Source organism: Pinus tabuliformis, chromosome 3_2 (genome assembly GCF_031772625.1).
Source record: "Pinus tabuliformis cultivar Carrire ecotype Pingquan chromosome 3_2, CPIR1, whole genome shotgun sequence".
Lineage (NCBI taxonomy): Eukaryota > Viridiplantae > Streptophyta > Pinopsida > Pinales > Pinaceae > Pinus > Pinus tabuliformis.
The window spans coordinates 470,873,946-470,895,969 of NC_142302.1; the positions used below are offsets into that span (position 1 = coordinate 470,873,946).

Below are 22,024 nucleotides of genomic sequence, written 5' to 3' on the forward strand. Positions count from 1 at the left end.
ACCAGTTTTCTCTTGTATTTTCTTTTTTCCTTTTCCTCCTGGAAAAGATTCCTCTGTCTGTCCCTACAGCACAGAGCTTCCTCCCCACTACCAGGACTTTTCCTGTTTGGGAGGGTAGTTTCAATCAGTTATTACAACTGACTTCTTTCTTTGAAATCCTCCTTTAAGAGGCTGCCAGCATTTCAAGAAAAATATTTAAATTTCTCAATAAAGTAGTTTATCAGAGTTTTGTTTTTTTTTTTATTTTAAATAAAACAACAACTACCATACTATCTTTTACCATAGTAAAATTCCACATTTACATCCTCTGGGGTCATTACATTCTCTCTCTCTCTCTCTCTCTCTCTCTATATATATATATATATATATATATATATATATATATATATATATATATATATATATATATATATATATATATATATATATATATTCTTTAGATTACATAATTTAAACTTGTAAGTCTAAAAAATCTTTACTGGATTTCAAGGAAGATTCACGAAAAATTATACCTCAAAATTGATCAAAATGTAAAATAGAGAGACTATTTCTAGAAGCTAAAACTTGGATCATAGTGAGGGGAAATTTTATTGATCCTCTCATCCAATTTCCAAATATTAGGTCATGAAATTTTAGGAAATATGATCAGAGGAAGTTGGGCTTCCTAAATGCATCTTTAAACAAGTCATGTTGGAATTTTTATTATATCTTTTCTTCTGGGAGGTTCTAGAAGTTGAAACTTGAACCATAGTGAGGGGAAATCCCACTAATCATTTGGTCCAACTTTAAAATCTTAGGTCACGATATTTTAGAAGATATAAGCAAAGGAAGTTGAGCTTCTTGGATGCTCCTAAAATCAGAGATCAAATAGGTCGTGTTGGAATTTCTATTATGGGAGGTTCCAAAAGCTAAAACTTGGACCATAGTGAGGGGTAATCCCATTGATAATCTACTTCAAATTTTAGATAATGGGTATTGATATTTTGGCATTTCTGCTATAGATTTTCATTTGGAAGGTTATAAAGAATGAAACTTGCACAATAGTAAGAGGAACTCCCACTAATCATTTGGTTTAAGAACTTGGACTGTTATAACTTAGGAGATATTCCCTAAGGAAGTTGCTATAATATTTTTCATGCAAAGTGTTTGAAGAAATGCCTAAATGGTTTAATGAATCATTGCATACAAACTGTTTGATGAAATACTCTAATGAAAATGTTATTATGTGGATGGGGATAATATTGTTGGATGTTGGTATTGTTTTATGATAATATTTTTGTAGTTGATCTATGTTTGTATGCATTAAATTATTTTAAGAAATGTGTTAAAGGTGTTTTATTACAATTTTCATACAAACTATTTGATAAAACACCTCAAAGACTGAAATCACAAGTTGCATGATTGAGTGGTATATTTTAGTTAGTCTGTTACAAGTGGAATCAAAGCAATGTTTCTTATTTTATTTCATACAAAATGTTTGACAAAGTGTCTACAATAAAATCACTAATTAATTTTTTGTATGAAAAGAATTCACAAAAAGGTTTACATGTAAAGTGTTTGACAAAATGTATGAGAGATGAAAATCCATTTTTTGAAAGTGTGGTTAGGATAAATTTAGTAGGGGTTTGTGAACAAGTGGTATCAAAATATTATTGTAAATCTAGTAAGAAAAACAAAAAACAAAAATTAGGCACCTTATAACCTCTGTAAAGAAATCGACATGTTACAAAGTGACATCAAAGCTAAGATTCAACTCTGAACCTAGAAGGGCTCAGGTATAGAAAATAATTTAAATTTTAAATTAATATATATGCATGCATGTGTGCTTATGTGAAATTATTTTGAAGTATATATGAAGACATTGATGTGACTTGAAGACTTACTTGAGTTTGATGCAACAAGATAAACATGCAAGATGCTAACGAGATTCCCTAAAACAACCCAACAGAATTGCAAAAGTTTATGGTCGAGTGATACAACAATAACTATGATGGGGAATATCTTAACTTATCTCTTGATAGTTTTAATACTTTTCTTTAATGTTTTTGAGAAGTTGTCATATGTTGATGAATAATAACATAGGCATGATAAAAATGCAAGAGATGAAATAGTTCAAATATGCATGTCCATTGAATAGATATTAAATAATGATATGCTAGATGCATGAAGATATGCTAGGTGCATACATTAATGGATGTGTATGCATAAATACTCAGAGCAATCTACTGCCATAACATAATTCAGATGACTAATAATGGTTAATGGAGAACATGTAACCAAGAATAGGATGACAACATGATTGGGAATCCAATGAAGGTGTTGCATGCAATCTTGTGGAATCAAGGCTATGGAAGATAATGTGTTAATTAGAGAATGGTACAAGTGGCACCTATGCATGTTGATATGCATATTGTGACAGTGTTGTGAGTGCACTTCTCCTTGGGTTTCCTTATGGAAGGATAGAACCCTAGAGGGAGGAGTATAGGAAAAAGTGTTTGTGTGTGTGGTATGGAGAGTACTTGGGGCCCCAAAGGTAGATGAAAGTACTATAAGTGACAGGGCTCTAGGACATCATTGGCCAATCCAAGTTGGAGATACTTGAAGGATAATGGCAAGGCTAAAGGGACTGTTGTGAATAGAAAAGGGAGGTGCACTACCTTGGGTCGAGTGGGCTAATGGAAGGATGTGCGACTGTTGGTTGGAGGTTTTCGGAGGTGGCACCTTGGCATTGTTTATGTTCAATATTGGTTATGTATCATACTTGGCTCTTGGTAAGCCAATGTCTTTGTGGAGCCATGGCCCAACCTGAGAATGACCCATTGTTGAACAAAACATGAGCAACGAATCTTATGGCCAAGAGAAAATAAGAAGTTTGTTGCCAGTCATTGGTTTTATTCAGATGCGTTCTAATAATTATTGATTATGACCTGAATTTTATGCACACTTAAAGCATTGTTTGAATACCTAATTAAGTGCATGATATGAATATATACTTGTGAGATTGTAGGAAGGAATGGTAATATTGTAAAATAATTTCACTGATATAATTTGTATTGAGACAACTAATATGCATAAGAGAACATGGGGGAGGGACCCCATAATTGTTACACGAAAGAAATTTGGGTTGTGAGACTACTAATAATTTGAGAAAAATTATTTCTTTGTTTAATAAAATTGCTATGTTTATTCATGTGATGAAATTCCTAATGAGCTTGGAAGCCTTCCTTATAGAGTTGCATTAGAGGAAAGATGTGGATAAAGGATCAATTAAGGAGGGTTTGATTGGGTTAATATGAACTAGATGGAAAGTGAAGTCACAACCGTGAAAATGGAATAAGAAGGGAGTTTCTCTTAACTAAAAATTGTGCTTGGATGATATATTTTAATTATGAAATAATATGAAAGTGTGAATGGTAAGAAAATAGAAGTTGGTACTTGTTATCATAAGGTTGCCTGATGAATTCCATGTCACATGTAATGTTCATATGACAAGTATACAAGAGTGATCTCTTATTGTTAACAACAACATGAAAGAAAGTAGTGTGCTTGTGCTTATTCTTATGAGACTTGTGATGTGAATGATTGACAACAAGAGAGTCTGGAATTTAAATTTAAAAATAAATGTATGAATAACATGGAATATGTGCAAATATTACACATGCATGACAAGACGTACATGCACATGTTTGGGTACACGATTGGAGGCATTATTTGAATGTGTAAATTGGATACAATGTACATAGTGGAAATTATATTTATGAATATTCATTGAAAATTGTGTGTAAACAGATGAAATGATAGATTTGTGACTAATATGTGAGGTTGAGATCATTTCAAGGGCTACTAAATGTTGCAACGTCAAGTATGCTAAGAATCCAAGTAAACCCCTTAAAAAGATCTTAGTTGAGAATGCATGGGATGGTAGCCAAGTAAGTAAGGTAAGTAGCAAGTAAAGTTAAAAAGGTAAAGGAATTGGGTAAGAATTCCTTTCAACTGAATTTGATATCTCTTTTTTTTTCAAATTAATGCATGCATTGCGTGCATATCTAAGAAGGGATGCGGTTAAGGCAAAAAAAAATTCAACACAAATATATTTAGTAAAATCTTAATAATGTGTGCATGCATTAACCTACCATGTTGAACAAAAATCAAATGAATGAATGATACACTCATGAGATAAAATATGTTTGGTAATGCATTGAGAGAATGCATGAAATTTTGAGATGTATGAAGAAAATGTAGGGACTGTAATTGTGTTCATGAGTCCATGAATATTGGTCCAATAGTTTCTAATCTTGAGACAAGTGATTCTATCATATAATGTTGAGTTTGTTGGTAAGGAACATGTAATTGAAGGATTGGTTTTTCCTAGTTAATGTGAAAATTGTATGGAATTGTTGATATATATGAAATCAAGTTTGTCATTAATACCTAGTGGGTTATGACAAAGGAAAGAATCCCCTAGTGTGTGATTATTTCTAGAATCTTTGTGATGCATCCATGAGTTACTATGGCATGATTTGGTCATGAAACTCATATTATGAATAATGATGGTACATATGCTTGGTGCATTGAGTGCATGCATGCTTGTATGAGACAATCAATTTCATGATTGAATGTCATGAAAGGAAATAGATTCTAATAATTTAGAGGAATTGTTGAGCAGTTTAATGTGTGGCATGAATCCCTTATCTTGCAAAGAAAAGTGGAAACTAAATACTCATGACTTTAAAGATGTGTATCTTTTAGTTTTAACCCTTTAGTTGTTGGAATAAATGTTTAAATGCATTATGGAATGATTGGAATAATTGTGATGCAAATAAATAATGCAATGATAGCTTCATTTCAATTTATTTTTAAATCAATTGAAAGTGATTGAATTATTATGTGTATAATAATTTTGAGATCACTTCAAGGGATGTTATAAATCTTGCAATGAAAATATTTTATTTACAAACATAAACCATTTTTTGTTGGATTGAAAGTACATATTGCAGTTGAAATGGCCTTGGTTATGATAATGAAGGAAGAGTACTGCTATATGCAAGAGTCAAACATCATGATAAGAATCTCATATTTATTAAATATGATTCCTAAATGAAGTTTGGAAAAGAAAAGAAAAAGGAAGAATATTTGATTTAAATTATTATGATAAATCTCATGGAAATTTTATGCTTGTGATATCTATAGGTGAGATGATCATCTATACAGGAAGGATAGTTGATGGTTTTGAAGTTGAAATCTTAGGGAAATGACCATTGTGGTGACACTGGAACCCTACTACATACATTGATTGCCATGAGTTATGTTATGAAAGATATATTATGCTATTTAGAGTAAGCGAGAAGCATGCTTTGGTTGTAAGACTCCATAAATATTGAGACTCTTCCTGTGGGATGAAGCCTTTCTGAAACAGATCGCCTGAGCGACTAGGGAGGCAAAGAAGGGGTTGTCTGAAATTAGAAGGTGTGTGACTCCAATGGAGGGGAGAATTGAATGAATTGGTTTCCAAAGATCCATGTACATACTCATTGGAATCATGAATTCATTGGGTGTTTCCATGATAATAATGAGTTGAACTTGTTCCCTATGGAATCTTTTTGAAGCAAAGGATAACCATGCAGGAAGGTATTGGAATGCCAAGAGGTTTAGAGATAACTAGACTATGAAAAATGAATGGAATTGATTGAAGTGGAAATTAAATATATGGAAAGATATTGTTCATTTGAAAATGGCATATCAGTTCTTCTACATTGAATGGTTCTACAGATAGTAGAACACTGAGGATGGTGTTCCTTAAAGGGGGAGGGGATTGTGACACCCCTTTCATTACCCCAAATTTTGTAATGTAAATAAAAGAATATAATGTTGGGGTGCCATTATTAATCCTATGATGTCAAACTCTATTATATGATGTAATGCTTATTTTTATTTCAAATTTAATAAAAAATTATTTTATTCTATCCTATCCTATTCTATTATATAAATATAAATATAATTATAAATATTCTATTCTATTTATGCTTGTATATTAATTATTCTCAAAATACTCTAGGATGAAACAATCTACAATACTAAGAGGATTGAATATGAAAAATTATTTCTTGTGGATTGTCCAACATTTACTCACTTTCGTTCTAAATTTCAAAATATTTGTCATAATACCAATATTCTTGGCTTATTAAGTCAACATAACTGTGGTGATGTGGGAACGATTATCTCACTACTTTTTGATCATAGAAATAAAATTTTCAAGAATCTTAATTAATTTCTTAATGGACATTTATCATCATCATCGTCATCCTCATCGTCGACAATGAGTGGATGTTTGTCATCATCAACGTCATCTTTGTCATCATCGTCCTCCCTCCTTGGTCTTTGTCATCGCCACCATCGTCGTCAAAATTATTGTCATTGTCATTGCCACTATTGTTTCCGTTGTCGTCACCACCACCACCATTGTTGTCATCGTCGTCGTCATTGTCAACGACAAGTGTATGTTCATCATTGTCATTATTTTCATTGTCATCGCCATCGTTATCGTCGTCGTCATCATCATCATCATCACCACCACCACCACCACCACCACTACCACCACCACCACCACCATCACCGTCGTCATCATCGTTGTTGTCATCATCATCATCATCATCACCATCGTCGTCGTCATCGTCGTCGTCGTCGTCATCGTCGTCATCGTCATCGTTGTTGTCCTCCTCCTCCTCCTCCTCCTCCTCTTCATCATCATCATCATCATCATCATCATCATCAATAATTCAATAAAATACTAATTGTATGTGGATAAGCCAATTTAAACCAATATTAAAAATACATAATCACTTTTTTTACATATATTTATTATATTTATAATTATAATTATTATAGATTAGTTCATTAATTTTTTTAATAATATTATAATATTATTTATAAATTATAAATTATTTTTTATAATATTTTTAAATAATAATAGTAAAGATGGCTTTTTTTCTTTTAATTATAAATATTTTCACTAAATAAGTAACTAAAAATATATAAATGTGTTGTCGTAGTTGTCATCGTCATCGTCGTCATCATCATCATCATCATCATCATCATCATCATCATCATCATCAATAATTTAATAATATATTAAGTGTATGTGGATAAACCAATTTAAACTAATATTAAAAATACATAATAATTTTTTTAGATATATTTATTATATTTATAATTACAATTATTATATATTAGTTCATTAATTTTTTTTAATAATATTATTATATTATTTATAAATTATAAATTATTTTTTATAATATTTTTTAGATAATAATAGCAAGGGTGTTTTCTTTTTTAATTATAAATATTTTCGCTAAATAACTAACTAACTAACTCTAGATGTATATGTGTGTGTGTGTGTGTGTGTGTGTGTGTATGTGTGTGTGTGTGGGGAGGAATTATATGAATTTTTCGTTTTTTAAACAGCTTAGTTGGATCAAATTTCTTCTTCATCAACACCAATAATTTAATAAAATCCTAAGTGTATGTGGATCAACCCATTTAAACTAATATAAAAAAACATAATATGTTTTTAAATATTTTTATAATATTTTTCATTATATATACATATTTTTGTCAAGTTGTTTGTGATCCTCTAGGCTTGATTTGTGGCTTGAGGAGATGCGACCTAGGGGCATTTAAGCCGTCAAATTCACCCTGGGATCGCACCCGACCTGGGCCACATTAGCCCTTAGCTAACTAAATTTTTAAGCATGTCGCTTCCCCCTAGCACAGGGCACAACCACCCCCCATGAGGATTGATCCTAGGTCGCCTTGCTGACGAGGCCCATCCTCAATGGGTTGTGCTAGTGGGACTTGACATATTTATATTTATAATTATTATAGATTAGTTAGTTTTTTTTTTATTTTTTAACCTATATTTATTTATTTATAATTATAATTATTGTAGATTAAATCATTATTATTTTTAAATAATATTATTATATTTTTATAAATTATAAATATTTTTGCTAAATGACTAACTAAACAAGTGTATATATGTGTGTGGGGGAAAGTAGTATGAATTTTTATTTTTTGAAATCCCTTAGTTATATCAAATTTTAATATATTTTTCCCTTATTATTATTTTTTTCATTTTTTTTAATAAATAAGAATCATTTAGAAAAATAGCTAAATATTAAAAAAAAGTCATTAATAAAAGATATAAACTATTAATCCTCGATTGGGGTGGTGGACAATGGTTTGGAGGCTTAGGAGACAACCGACACCTCCCTTCCCACATGGCAGTAATGTTATCCAAGAGTATTGAGGATGCCTCACTTGGCGCTCTGCTGGAGAAGCTTCTAGAGAATGTTAAGCGATTTAATACCATGGGCTTTGGAGAAGAGAAGTTTTGTGGGTCTTAGGAGATGAGGGATATGATTATGGTACAAGGGAACTCTACATATGAGTTGGGTGGCTTCCAGTCCAGGCCACTACTCATTTCTAGTTGTTGGGCTATGTTATTTTGTTTCATTGGTGAGAATAATGGTGCCTTTCAAGCTCCTTGGGAGGCACAAGGGATAGCCATTTGGGACCTGAGGGCATGGAGTTTTGCAATTTTATGTAGCATTATTTTTTTTCTTGTAAGGCTTGGAGCTCCTAAGAGATTCTCTTACCAGTTGATATCCTTGAGACCTTGGTTAGGTTGTTCAGTAAGGTTTTGTTTGTTTTTACGTGTGGAAATGTTGTGATATGGGTGCTTGTGGCATGAATTGGAAAGGGTCGTTTCCACACCTTTGTGGTGATTGGAAACCGTGTAGTGTGCAATTGGTCACTTCACTTGCATGTGTAGGTAACTATTCTCAGTCCAATTTTCACTTCAAATAGGGTTTTGTTCTGTGGGGTTTCTATGGTGGAGTTTGTAGACTATTAGGTTGTACAACCAAAGCAAATTCTAGAGGTCAGGAGAACCCCTAGGTGTCTCTTGATTTCCCCTCTTGTTTCCATCTTGTTTTCAAGGTCCCAAGTGGAGATGGGCTGGAAGCTTAGGGTTTTTTTTCATCTGGTAAAGGGGTTAGAAGTTCCCTGTGGATAAACCGACCTTACATAAGAGCGGTGGGGTAGCAACTTGGTGCAAGGATTGGTCATGCAGTGAGGGTACGTTGGATTGGATCTAATTTGAAGCTTATAGGTGGCGGCAAGGGTTCAAAAGAAGGAGACAACTGGACAAGAGTTTGGAGTGCAGCCAATCTAGCTGGAAATAGGGTATGGGTGCATTAGGAGTATAGGTGGATTCATAGTCTTAGAAGAAGGGGACTTGGTCTAGGTGTTTCTTGTGGGCAGTACTAGGTGATCAACGGGGGCACTATGTTGTGTGAAAGAGGGAGGACCGATTGTGGTGCTTGTTCGTGAAGTCAAGGGTCTGGTCACTGAGTTGAATAGGTCGACGATGGGGAGGAGATTGAGTAGTAGAAGGGCAACTTGCAGGGTCACATCGACTTGCCACCATAATTTGATGTTCTTGAAGCTCAACTTTGAAATTTAACTATAATGGTGGAGAAATTTTCTTGTGACAAACATGATGAACACAATGAGATCATTGATTTCACGAATGAACTCTAGCACAATCAATCACACATGATGGACATGGTGGTTTCTCTTTGGCAAAGGGTAGAAGTGACTTCAAGAAAGGTTAGACAGATTCGAAGGAAGGATGACACACACGGAGGCCCATATCCCTCAAGCCTTTCGTCAGTCATGTGGAAATGGTCTAGACAACCCAGTTCTAGGTAATCTTACTGATTAGTTGCGGTAGTGGGTTGTATTTTGATCCTTGGTCATTTTTGGTCTCTTTGGGCAATATATGTATGGTCGTTTAATTGTGTTTTATTGTTGTCAGTATCCTTTTGTTAGTATCACATGGCCAACAAGTCCAGTAGGAATGAGGCGAAGAGTGTTTTGATCAAATTCTTACCATGATGTAAAATTTTCATGAATTAATAGAATTTGTTGACTTTCAAAAAAATGATATAAACTATTCAAATTTTACTTCAATTTTTTTTATAATTTTGTATATTTTAATGCTAGATTATACAAAAATGGAGTAAGCTAGAATGTATTTTTATCAATTCTAAAACTATTGTAAAAGGTCATTATCAAAAATAGTGAACCAACTTTAAATATTAGGAGTTTAATTCAATTGAAATATATTTATGTTTCCAATAAATAACATTAACATAAAAACTTCTCTTAAATTATTTTAAAATTAATAATTACCTTCCAAAATGAGGGTATTATTCGAGGTGAATGGGGAAATGGGGGAATGTATTAGAGGGAGTAATGCCAATACACAAGTGTAGTTGTGTAGATTTTGTATGTAAGTGTAAATGGTAATTGTATTATTGAATAAAAAATAAATGCTGATTACGCTTCTTCGTGGCAGTGTGCCTATATAGGCATTTATTGGCCACGAAGATGAGTGGTCATGTCTTTTGACCTATGCCCCTTCATAATTATTGGGAAATTCATTAATTTAATTAATTAATTATTATTATTATTATTATTTTAGTGTTATTTATTAATTGATATTTTTTATGAACATTTTATTCATAACATTTCCACCTCCTTTAGAGATGTTTTTCGTCAAAGCATAGCAAGAAGGGTTTTCTCTAGTTGAACAAGTTGCTATGGAATGGCATCTTTACTTTGACTTTGTTTGTGTCTGGTGAAGTTCTCATGTGTATTTGTACCTTCCTTGAAGCTGAAAGTGCTAACACCATATAATTTATAATGTTGTCCGTGCCAAATAAACTCCATGAACTGTTCTTCAAGGTTTGTATTATAGCTTCCTAGTTGTATTAACCATTCTGCACCCAAAACTATATCTATTTCTTTGGGTGGTAGGACAAATAGATATGTTTGTAGCTTTAGTTTTTGTATCTGGATTGAAGCCTAATGGAATTCTCCTATGTCTTTGAACTTTTACCTAGTAGCGACAGACATGGTGAGGTCCTTGATTGGGCATATACAAAGATCAAGTTGTTTAGCAAGATCAATGTTTATATAATTGTGAGTACTACCAAAATCTACAAGTATATTGCCATTTATGCCTTTTATGAACCCTTTAAGTTTCAAGGTTTTAGGGTGTAATATCCTTGTCATGTTTGTTGGTAGAGTAGTAGGGTTAATGTTCTTTCTTTTTGGAGATTGTTTTCCCTGCTTCTAAGGGTGTGGTGGAATGTATTTTACAATGACTTGTTGTTTTTGATATTTTGAAGAATTTCTCTCTTCATCCTAATTTTGTTGGACACTTGAGATTGTAGCTAATGATGGTTCCTTATGATCTAAATCTTCATTGTGTGTGACAATGATTTATTCATCAGGTTCTTTTACTTCAACTTGCCTTCCATCTACTATTTTATAGTAGCGTAAGGACATGTCTTCACATTTATGTCCCCGCGTCTAGTTTTCTCCACACTTGCAACAATTATTTTTCTTTTTTATGCTTTTCTCTAACTCATTAATTGAAGTGTCTGACTCTCTCTCAACTTCATAAGCATACAATTTAAGGCATCTCTGTCTTAAAGTCCATTTGTCTCCACAATACCTACATTTGTTTGATTCTTTTTTACTTGAGTATTGTTGTTGGTCTTTGTCTTCCTTGAATGATGACATTTTGAACTTATGTTTTTGTTCAATAAGATTTGTTGCATGTCTATATTATTTGATAATTTGAGGTTTGTACAATTTCAATTTTGCACGGATATACTCCTTCAATCCACATCTATACATTTTAAGTAGTTTTTCATCAGTGAATCCTCTTTGTCTTGTAGCTAATACTTCCCATTCGTGGGTGTATTTGCTTACAAACCCTTTTTGCTTGAGATGAACAATTTTTTCATAGACATCTTCTTCTTCGTTGTAAAATATTTTTAGCAAGACATCCACAAAGGTTTTCCAATGAAAGGAACAAGCATCACATTTGCCAGACCACCACAGGAACCAATAATATGCTTCTGCTTCCAAATTGTTGGATGCGGTCATAATTTTTTCTTGTTCGTTATTGGCCGGTTTGATTCAAAAATAGCTTCCATTTTATTAACCCAAACCATAATACCTTTATGGTCTTTACCATCGTATTTTGGAAGCTCCTTTTTAATTCATTGATAGTCTTTTTCTGGAAATTTTGTATAGTACTGGCTACCTGAGAAGTGTATTTAAGACATTTGTGGAATTTCATGATTTGGGAGATCCTCTCTATGTGGATTTTTGGGGCTTTATGTTGGTTCTTGAGCGATTAAAAGATTAACAAAAAATGAATTAACCCTTTCTAGTAACTAATCCATTCTTACTTCTTGTTCTCTACCCTTCTAGGCTGCTTCTTGCTTATCTTCTTCTCATAATCTTAAGAAAGCTTGCTATCGACAATCAAAGTCTCTTTTTTCTTGGTTTTGCATGCCTTGCAACATTTTTTCAATGTTTTCTATTTATTTTTATCTCAGTTGGATAATTCCTCTTAAGTTTTGATTATACTTTTTTGCCCTTATCCTAGCTCCATTTGTTTTTTTTTGACATTTTTAAGGCGATGTCGTACGTTATTGAGTTCTTCATGATATTTTTTGTCTGGACTTCATCATTATTATTCCCTATTTTGTTCCTTTTTTTCTTGGTGGAACCCACTTTTTTTAATTAAATAATATTTGTTTTTGAATTGTATATATAATAATAATAATAATAAAATTATATAACTATATTATATAGCTTATAATTTAATTAAATAAACTATACGTTATCACCAAACAAAGAGATGGGTCGGAAGGTTGACCACAGATTGACGAGTGGTGTTGGTCAGCAAACGGTATCGGCTGACGATCAAGTGGAATGGCAGACTAGTCGGAGAATTGGTAGTGGACAGAGGAACAGGTAGAATAGAACATGCCTTGAATTAGTGGATGGAAGAGATAGGTGATTGGGTCGGGTGTCTGTCAGATGAAAACAATTGACAAAGATTCTATGACACGGGGGTGTAAATGATAGGGTTGTTGTCTTGCGATGGTGTGTTGAACAAGCATGAGCCATGGCATGGACGAGGGCATAACTCCATTGATAGGTGAACATACTAGGGATAAACACTAATGATCTCATTGCTATTACTTACATTACTATAATCATCAGCCTTTTCCGAGTACCAGACCATCAAGCTACGACAGAACAACAGAAGACACAAATGATGAGTACAAGGTTGGGTGTGGTCGGGGGAAACCAGGCCTAACGGTAGGAAAAAAAAAGACACAGCAACGAGGAAATGATACAACATTGGGACACAACAAGGCATAGGGTAGTGGAGGACTGAACCAATAGTGATCGATGAGAATGGAAGGTGACACTGTGATGACAATGGTTATAGTAAATAAGAGAACACGGGTCAAGCATTGAACAACAATGAAATGTGGAGGATGCAAAACATGCTCTAATACCATTGCAAAAGGAAGTAATGCCAATACACAAGTGTAGTTGTGTAGATTTTGTGTAAATAGTTATTGTATTATTAAATAAAAATTGAATGGTGATTACAATTCTTCGTGGTGGTGTGCATATATAAGCATTAACTAGCCACGAAGATGAGTGGTCACATATTTTGACATATGCCCTTTCATAATTAATGGGACAGTCATTAATTATTATTAATGTTATTTATTAATTGATATTTTTTATGAATATTTTATTCATAATGTAATGTTCCTCCCACTCCATGGAAGGGTTGTAATAAATGATGGGGTGGCGTGGCCACCCCCATGCATGCTTAAGCATGCAAGCTTGTGTTATTATCCTGCCCATGGCATACGAAGAGCGAAGAAGGAAAGGAGGGAGGCGAGACTGGGGGACCCTCGGCTCTATTAAGAAAAAACTTGAAATTATGAGAAAAGTGGCCAGCTAGTCTACTGCATGTAGAAATTTTAGGGTGACTGGAAACGATTGGTTTCAACTAAACTTAAGGTTCAATTAGCGGTTTGTCAGAGGTATGCTTGTGTATTATAATGCTAACAGACTGTCGTGGAGTGTGGGTTGTGCAGGAGAAAGGTGGTTGTTGTCACAACAAGGCTTGAAGAGAATGCTTGCTAGGATTTGTGAACTCTCTGGATGTCAACCTCTACAGCTTGGAAATTGTCACGAAAACTAGTTTGCAAGTCACCTCCTTAGTTGGTAGCTCTTGACATAGGGATCTTATCACTTGTTGGGTAACTATGAATTCCCTTCATATGTATCATCTTGAAGCTATTATTTTGCTTGGATTTTAGTTTTTTCTTTTGAGTTTGATTATTGGTGGTGAATTCTAGAGTAGGAGTCTAGCGGTAGTTTGAAACTTAAATATCCAGGTTAATTATAATCTTGGGGTTCCATCTCAGCTCTGGGGCAGTCTTCCACCACCAATTTCTTGTATTTGTCATTACCAGTCTTTTTGTAGTTTTTGTTGGGTTTTACTGTACTAGAATTGGGTAGTGCCCTTTGTGGGATTTTTCACTTTGATTCTATTGAATGTCTCACCTGTGTGTTACCTGGAAATTAATTTCTCACCACCTATCGAGTTATGTGCTTTTGTTAGGAGTTTAAACACACCTGCTAGTGTGCAACGTCAACATATAAGGAATTATCGTGGGAAGGGGAGGTCGCAAGCCTCAGGGCCGTAATGGAGCCCAACATCAAGCCTAGAAGGTTGATGCTACTTTCATTCAGCTGTCCCTATCCCCCTAGGTACCCACGATGAAATTTGTCAAATGGAACCCTAACAGCTAGAGAAAGGTAGGCCTTTTCCGACTCAGAGATTTTGGATAAAGTTGGGCAATGGGGGTTCCTAACCTTGGTCATACCAAGTGAAGGAAAAACCAATATTTTAATGTCATCTCCCTATATTAGCAAACGAAAACCTTGTTGGGAAAGGTGTTAGCTGAAAAGCAAGCAGAAATATACAATTTCTTTTCAAGCCTAGAAATCGGGTACAATGAAACCCGCTTCCATATTGAATTGTATTGAGTGCCACATTCCATGTATTTTTGTTGTCCTTATTCCACTAGGATCTAGTGCCAAGGATCTGACATCAGTCACGTCATCAAATTCTTAATTTTTGTTATGTTTGCTTGCATGCCTTTGTTTTGGGATTTGATAATTGATCATCATAGTCATTAATGCTATTAGAATTTTGCAACAGTTACTCTAGACTTAGGTGATCATAAATATCTAGTAGATAACATGTTTATAATAGATAGATAACTCATGGATTTGGTTGAAATGATTTTATAAGATAATACAAAACTCATATATATATATATATATATAGATATATATTAATTTAAACCATTTCAATATTGAATATTGATCCCACTTTTTAATGATTATCTATAAAATTTAAGCTAATAACATACTAAAAACTAAACTCTACACATGTAAATTAATATACATCTCTTAAATTTATAATTTTTTATAATATATTAACCAACAAAAACTAACTTCCATATATTACACAAAGTGATTAAATTACGTAATAATTAAATTACGATAATAAAACTTAAACGAAGCATGAATGATTCTATAAATGAATCACGAAAGTTAGGGCTCATTTTAATTCCTTATTATAAATATAATTACTTTCATAGTAAATATCTTTTGTATATGTTTGTTTCTTATTCTTCCCATTATCTTTATCTTTAATATGGTTTCTTAATCTTTAATATTATATTTATTTTTGAAATTATTGTGAATGAGTATTCCTCAATCTGGCACTATACTAAAATAATGGTGGGTGGTGTTCTCCTTAAAATAAAATCATGTTAAAATAATAATAACAAAATAGATGAAAATGGTTCAAACATTTTCTCTATTTAAAATTTAAAAATATATAATAATAAATTTACATATAAAAAAATAACAATGATGAACTTAAACCAACTTAAAATAAAAGGTATGAAAAACACATGAATGGCATGTGATTCTAGTAGTGAAAAGGGAACGATAGAATCTCATAATAACAGAATCTCATATAAGCACAGGTTTGGATTTTATTTTATTTTTACGAAAAACGACATTACAAACGATAATGAGAGGTTTGGCTTCTGTTTTTTCAAACGAAAACGGATTATTTAATCACATGGTTTTCTGCGCTGCAGCCACAGGCTTGTTCAACACCTTTGCAACGTAATTCTTCCTGGCTTCCATGTCATCAGCGGGTCGTTGATGTTGTGTCCAGCAGGGCAACCCCATGAATAATCTCATCGCCTGTCATGCCACGTAAGAAAATTAAAATATAATATATATATATATAAAACAATATTGACTGCTTGAGTAAATATATCTTGGTTTTATTACCTTCACGTAATTGGTGGTATCGAGGGTAAAACGGTGGTACATGCCCTGCGGGAGGACTATGAGATGCCCTTTCTCTATGCGGAATCGTATCCATTTTTCATCGTTGTCCCGGATGTCGAAGTAACCTACCAATCACAGAATTATTAGTTGAAATTTATTCGATTGCAGATATTAAGAATGTGTAAGAATTTGGGTCCAAATTTATTAGATGCAGCAGATTTCAAGAATGTGTAAGAATTTATTCAACATTTTGGTTGGGAATGTAATGGAGAGGAATGCTGAACAAATTGGAATGTAATATATAAGAATAAATTAATGGTTTGATCTAGTTTTTATCTGTCAAATTCCAGAAATTCCAAAATATTGTGGACTACACCTCCTCCTTCAAGAACAAATCGGATCTCTTCCTGGGCATGGAGGTGTTCAGTGAAGAAGAGTTTGATCTTTCCTTCATAATCTTCAATCTGCCCTGGTGCAACCGTCACTATATCCTGAAAATGAAAGTACTATCGGTTAGGGTTTGAATTCAACTTTTACCTTTAAACCCTGTTCTGTAATTCAAGAAGTGGCAGCATACCGAATAGTTGTAACCTCGTTGTTTCTTGATGTTTTCAAGGTCAGGCTTGTTTTCATAGTTATCAGCGTCCAGCTCCCATACAAGAACCCCAAGCTCTGCAACAGTGAAAGAGAGAGAGCCACACAAATCCTTTAAAATACAGTTCATAAAGAAAAAGAAAGATTCACTGAATTCTTAGATAAATACAGTGAAGAAAGATTCACTGAATACCTGGACAAATACAGTGAAGAAAGATTCACTAAATTCCTGGATAAATACAGTGAATGCAGTGGATTTACCTTGCAGTTGGTGAGGAGAAACGGGGCGGTTGGGGTGATACTGGTGCGGGAGCCTCCAGTCATCTCCGGCCGGATTGTAGTACCAAGCTTCCACGGCAGAAGCTACCTGCATGGCGTAAATTTCCATTAAATACTGGACGGAGCAGACGGCAGAAGCTACCTGCATGGCGTAAACTTCCATTAAATACTGGACGGAGCAGAAGAATAGGGGCGACTCTGAAGGAATATCTATTCCTTCAACGTCTTGGGTCAGCTGCTGGCCGTGAGTGCGAATACTAATCCAACGTGAGCGCTGGATCTGCGAACATATATATATATAGAGAGGAAGAACTTTGGAAGGAGGGATGGTGCCGTGAGTCGCATTGTTGAGATTCAAGTGGGCCCATCGATGTTGACAGCCAATTGTGGCCCTAATGGTATGGCCGTAGTCTAAAAATTATGAGTTTAAATTTCGGTTATATTTTGAAAAAGTGGTTTTTATAAATGTAAGTAAAAGTGTTCAAAATTTATAATTGTAGTTATTTTATATTTTTTAATGGTATTAATCTATATTTACTATAAAAATATAATTCAAAAGATAATTTAAATACTGTATCTATAAATAATATTAAAATATTTTTATCAGGATTCTGATCACATTTAACGGTCTAGATCACTCTCCCGCTATATTTTTCCGCTATAGTATGTAAGCGTATGTTTATGATCATGATAATAAGCGTTGATGGTATCATGTAATGGAGAGAAAGGACGAGCGCTATTTACCTCGCATGTCAGAGCGCATTTACTTTTCTATAGAATTGGAAATAGGAGTTTCCATCATGTAATTATGGCATTCCCGAATCTCGAGAGTGCGCCGACTTCTTCATGTGTTGTCGTGTCATGCGTTGGGGTCGCAGTTCGTTGCGGTAGGAATATCGAAAAACATGAAAAACAATTTGAGAGCGTACAAGAGTGGTGAGCAGAGCGGAAAGAGTCAGTAGGCACCTCCTTTAGTTTATACTATGAGATGGCCAATATCCACCCAAGTGTGAGACCATTACGTACTTTTCGCTCCATTATATTATAGGCTTGAATTAATAATTTCAGAGTTAATTTTATTATTTAGAACTTGTTATTTTTGCGAGTTAATTTTATTATTTAAAACTCGTTATTTTTGCGATATTAATAAGGTTATTTTTTCTCATTTTTAAAACATTTGTACAGTTTAATTTGTTGACTTGTTAACTAAAAAAATATAGTGGTTTTGAAGTTTTTTTATTATAGAAATAATATATTAAAGAGTAATTAATCTTTTAACTAGGTCTTATAGATATTATTGGTTTTAATAAATGTTTGTTGTTGTCATCATTTTGGAGCTTTTTGTCTTTTTTTTTTATCATAGAAATAAAATATTAAAGAGTCACAATCCCTTATTAAGGTCTTCTTCTTTAGTTAAAGAAAAAAGGAGGAGGTACGTTAAATATGTTTTAGTTTTGATATTTTTAGTTTGTTATTATGTGAATTTTTCATCGTCATCATTATCTTGGAGCTTTTCTTTCCCTTTTTTTTATCATAGAAATAAAACATTAAAGAGTCGCAATCCGTTATTAAGGTTGTCGCCGTCGTCATCATCGTCGTCATCATCATCATTTTGTATATTTTTTATTTATCATTATGAGAATTTCATCATCGTCGTCGTCGTTGTCGTCATCGTCGTCGTCGTCGTCGTCGTCATCACCATCATCATCATCATCATCATTAGGTTGTCATCGCCATCATCATCTTCACATCATTTTTTATATTTTTTATTTATCATTATGAGAATTCCGTCGTCGTCATCATCATTATTAAGTTTGTCGTCGCCACCATCATCGTCATCGTCATTATCATCATTTTTTATATTTTTAATGTATCATTATGTGAATTTCGTCATCGTCGTCCTTGTCCTCCTCCTCCTCCTCCTCCTCATCATCATCATCATCATCATCATCATCATCATCATCATCAATTAAAAAATCAGATATTCCAATTAAATTATTCATCATCATCATCATCATCATCATCATCATCTAAAAAGTCAAATATTCCAATTATTCATCATCATCATCATCAATTAAAAAATTAGATATTCCAATCATCATCATCATCATCATCATCATCATCATCATCATCATCATCTAAAAAGTCAAATATTCCAATTAAATTTTTTAAACATAATAACATAGTTATAATTAAACATATTTTATGAAATACTTTTATTTGATTTTATATTAATTATACTTTATGAAATACTTGTATTTGATTTTACATTAATTACAATACAATACTTTATGAAAGATATATAAAATGTTGGAGTGTATATAGATAAATAATATATATATTTATTTTAAAAATAAAGTATTAAATAAATAATGTCATTTTAATTTTTAAATATGTAAAAAATCAGCATTATCGATGTTGTTGTTATCTGTCATTGTCATCGTCATCATCGTCGTCTTTATTGTATTATCATCGTTGTCGTCGTCATTGTCATTGTCATCATTATCATCATTGTTGTCATTGTCGCCGACCATTGCCGTCGTGATTGCTGCTGTTGTCTTCCTCATTGTTGTAGTCGCCATCTTCCTCATCATCGTCGCCACCGCCTCCACCATCATCAATTTATATGTATTTATTCATTTTTAATTATAAAAAGTTAAAGAAAAAGGAAAAGATACGTTAAATATGTTTTAGTTTTGATTTTTTTTCTAACAACCCCTGCTTGCACATAATAAAAGTTAATAAAGGAAAAATAAGACCATGGTTAAGGGACACTTATTCCAAGCTGAATGTTGGGCAAAGATATCCTAGTGGGCATCACTGGATGTGTTTATGGCTAAGGGAAATTGGCAAAGGCAATGGCTAAGGCATTAAAAAGGAAAACAGGTATTTTGACACATTTATTTATGAAAATAGAGGAAAATAGGAGAAAATGAAGGTGAAAGGTCACAGGTTGCATGTGAGGAGGAAATTGAAGGAAAATAATGAAAAATGAAGAAAATAGAAGTCTCATTGATAAAAATGCTTCTGAGGATTAGTTTGTAACCTTTTGTCAGTTCAGTTTTGGAGCTCTCCCATTATTCTCTCTCTTTCTCACTCTCAGACACTTAGAGTTTTCTTGGAGCATTCTAGCTTTGGAGCAAGGAAGGGAAAAGCAAGGAAAGGAAGGACAAGGAAAAGAAAGGAAAGCAAAGAGAAAGCAAGGAAGAGCAAGATCAAGCAGCTTCAACATGAATAATTGCATGTGTGATTTCATAGCTAGTTTTGACATGCATGGATTTGCATGTTGGTATTTGGTTCTCTGGTTGTTGGTGGCATGGTCTTCCTGGGTTATGATAGTGGTTTTTAGCCTTGCCTTGCCTTTTTTTGGATAGCCATGGTGTGATGGGATTATTTCTCAGTTTTGAGATTTGGAATTGTCGAATGGTTTCAGAATCTATGGCAAAGGTGGTCTCAGGAAAATTCCTAAAGGCCTAGGAATGCCTTGACCGATTTTGGCAGGATAAACACTAAAGCCTGAGGGTGGAGTCTCGGTTTAGGGCCTAGTGATATGGTGTAGACTGTGATAAAGCTTGAGAGACAAGGAGATGAAAAATTCCTCAAGGATATTGATCGAGTCCAGAGGCATTCCAAGCTTGGTTTGGTTTTGTGATCTCAGTGTCGGTTTTGGTGAGATCAGAGTTTGGTGAGGTTGGAGGTGGTTTAACCTCTGGATTCCCTTGATTGTTTTTGGATTGGTTTATCCATGAGATCCCACATTCATGCTTAGAATATGGCACGGGGGTACTGGCTGAAAGAAAGATTTGGTTCAGCCATGTCTATGGTCGGGTGGTACGTGGAAGTCTCGAACCTGGTTGGCTCATGCCTATGCTTAATAAAAGCTAAGTTCTCTTTCTTTTGTACTTGTTATTATATGGCCTTAATGGTTGTTATCTCATTGTTATTTACATGGTTTAATGGTGGTTATAAGCATGGTTATAGTCAAGTTTATTTCATGTATTTACTTGTAACTAAATGGATAATGGACGCAAGACCTAATTGATGTCAAAAGAGTTAATAGAAGGGGGTGGTGATCCTTATTTTCAAGTCTCATATGAGATATCAGTCATTTCTTCTCTGTCTTATATTCATGTCTTGTAACTTAACAATGTAAACTTTGAAACGGGAACTGATACTGTTACCCGTTTTGTAGAGATAGCAAAAAAATGACCCGATTTTCAAAAGTGGTGATGCAGAATACACATGTTTTTTTTAGAACATGGTTTTTGGAACTTTAATTTTTTTCATGTGTATTAAGTTTTAGAATGGTAGTGATTTTCATGCTGATTTTAAAAAGTGAGTATTCTGCATCACACCCTTTTTTTAAAAGACCTATTTTTTGACTTTTAATTTTCTAGTGTGTGAAATGTAAAAAATTATTTTCTAAATTTGATAGTTTTTGAAGTGGTCATTTTATTCATATTTTCTTGTTCTCTATCTTAATTTTTTTTTTCTTTAGTGGGGTTTTTATTGTTTTGCGTTTTTAAATTAGAAAGTCGATAGTTTGAATTTTAGATAATCTACATATTTATACATCCTTAATTAATTTTTCAATCCACATGAAATAATTGTTTCTAAAAAACAACATTTTTTAACAATGGACATAAAAATAACCATTTTTAACATAAATATAACAAAAAAACTAAACGTTTTGATAATTTTTTGCTAGAATTAACATGTCAAAATCACAATTTTTATACAAAAATATTAACTAAAAATGGTCAAATAATAGTTTTTTTTTATGAATTTCATGTCAAAAAAATAATAATAACAA

At 33.3% G+C, this 22,024-nt stretch overlaps 1 protein-coding gene and 1 pseudogene across 1 annotated transcript; both read right to left on the reverse strand.

Moving 5' to 3' along the window:
- LOC149181336 (KH domain-containing protein At5g56140-like) overlaps positions 1–6,703 on the reverse strand; it is a 47,435-nt pseudogene extending 40,732 nt beyond the window's left edge.
- A 9,391-nt stretch (positions 6,704–16,094) lies between these two features.
- LOC149181337 (uncharacterized) lies at positions 16,095–17,446 on the reverse strand. Its single transcript, XM_089418307.1, has 5 exons — positions 17,194–17,446; positions 16,916–17,010; positions 16,715–16,829; positions 16,339–16,463; positions 16,095–16,248 (listed from the first exon to the last, which is right to left on the reverse strand). The coding sequence occupies exons 1-5, from the start codon at positions 17,372–17,374 to the stop codon at positions 16,117–16,119; spliced, it is 648 nt and encodes a 215-aa protein (XP_089274433.1). The 5' UTR covers positions 17,375–17,446; the 3' UTR covers positions 16,095–16,116.
- Positions 17,447–22,024: the final 4,578 nt, after the last annotated feature.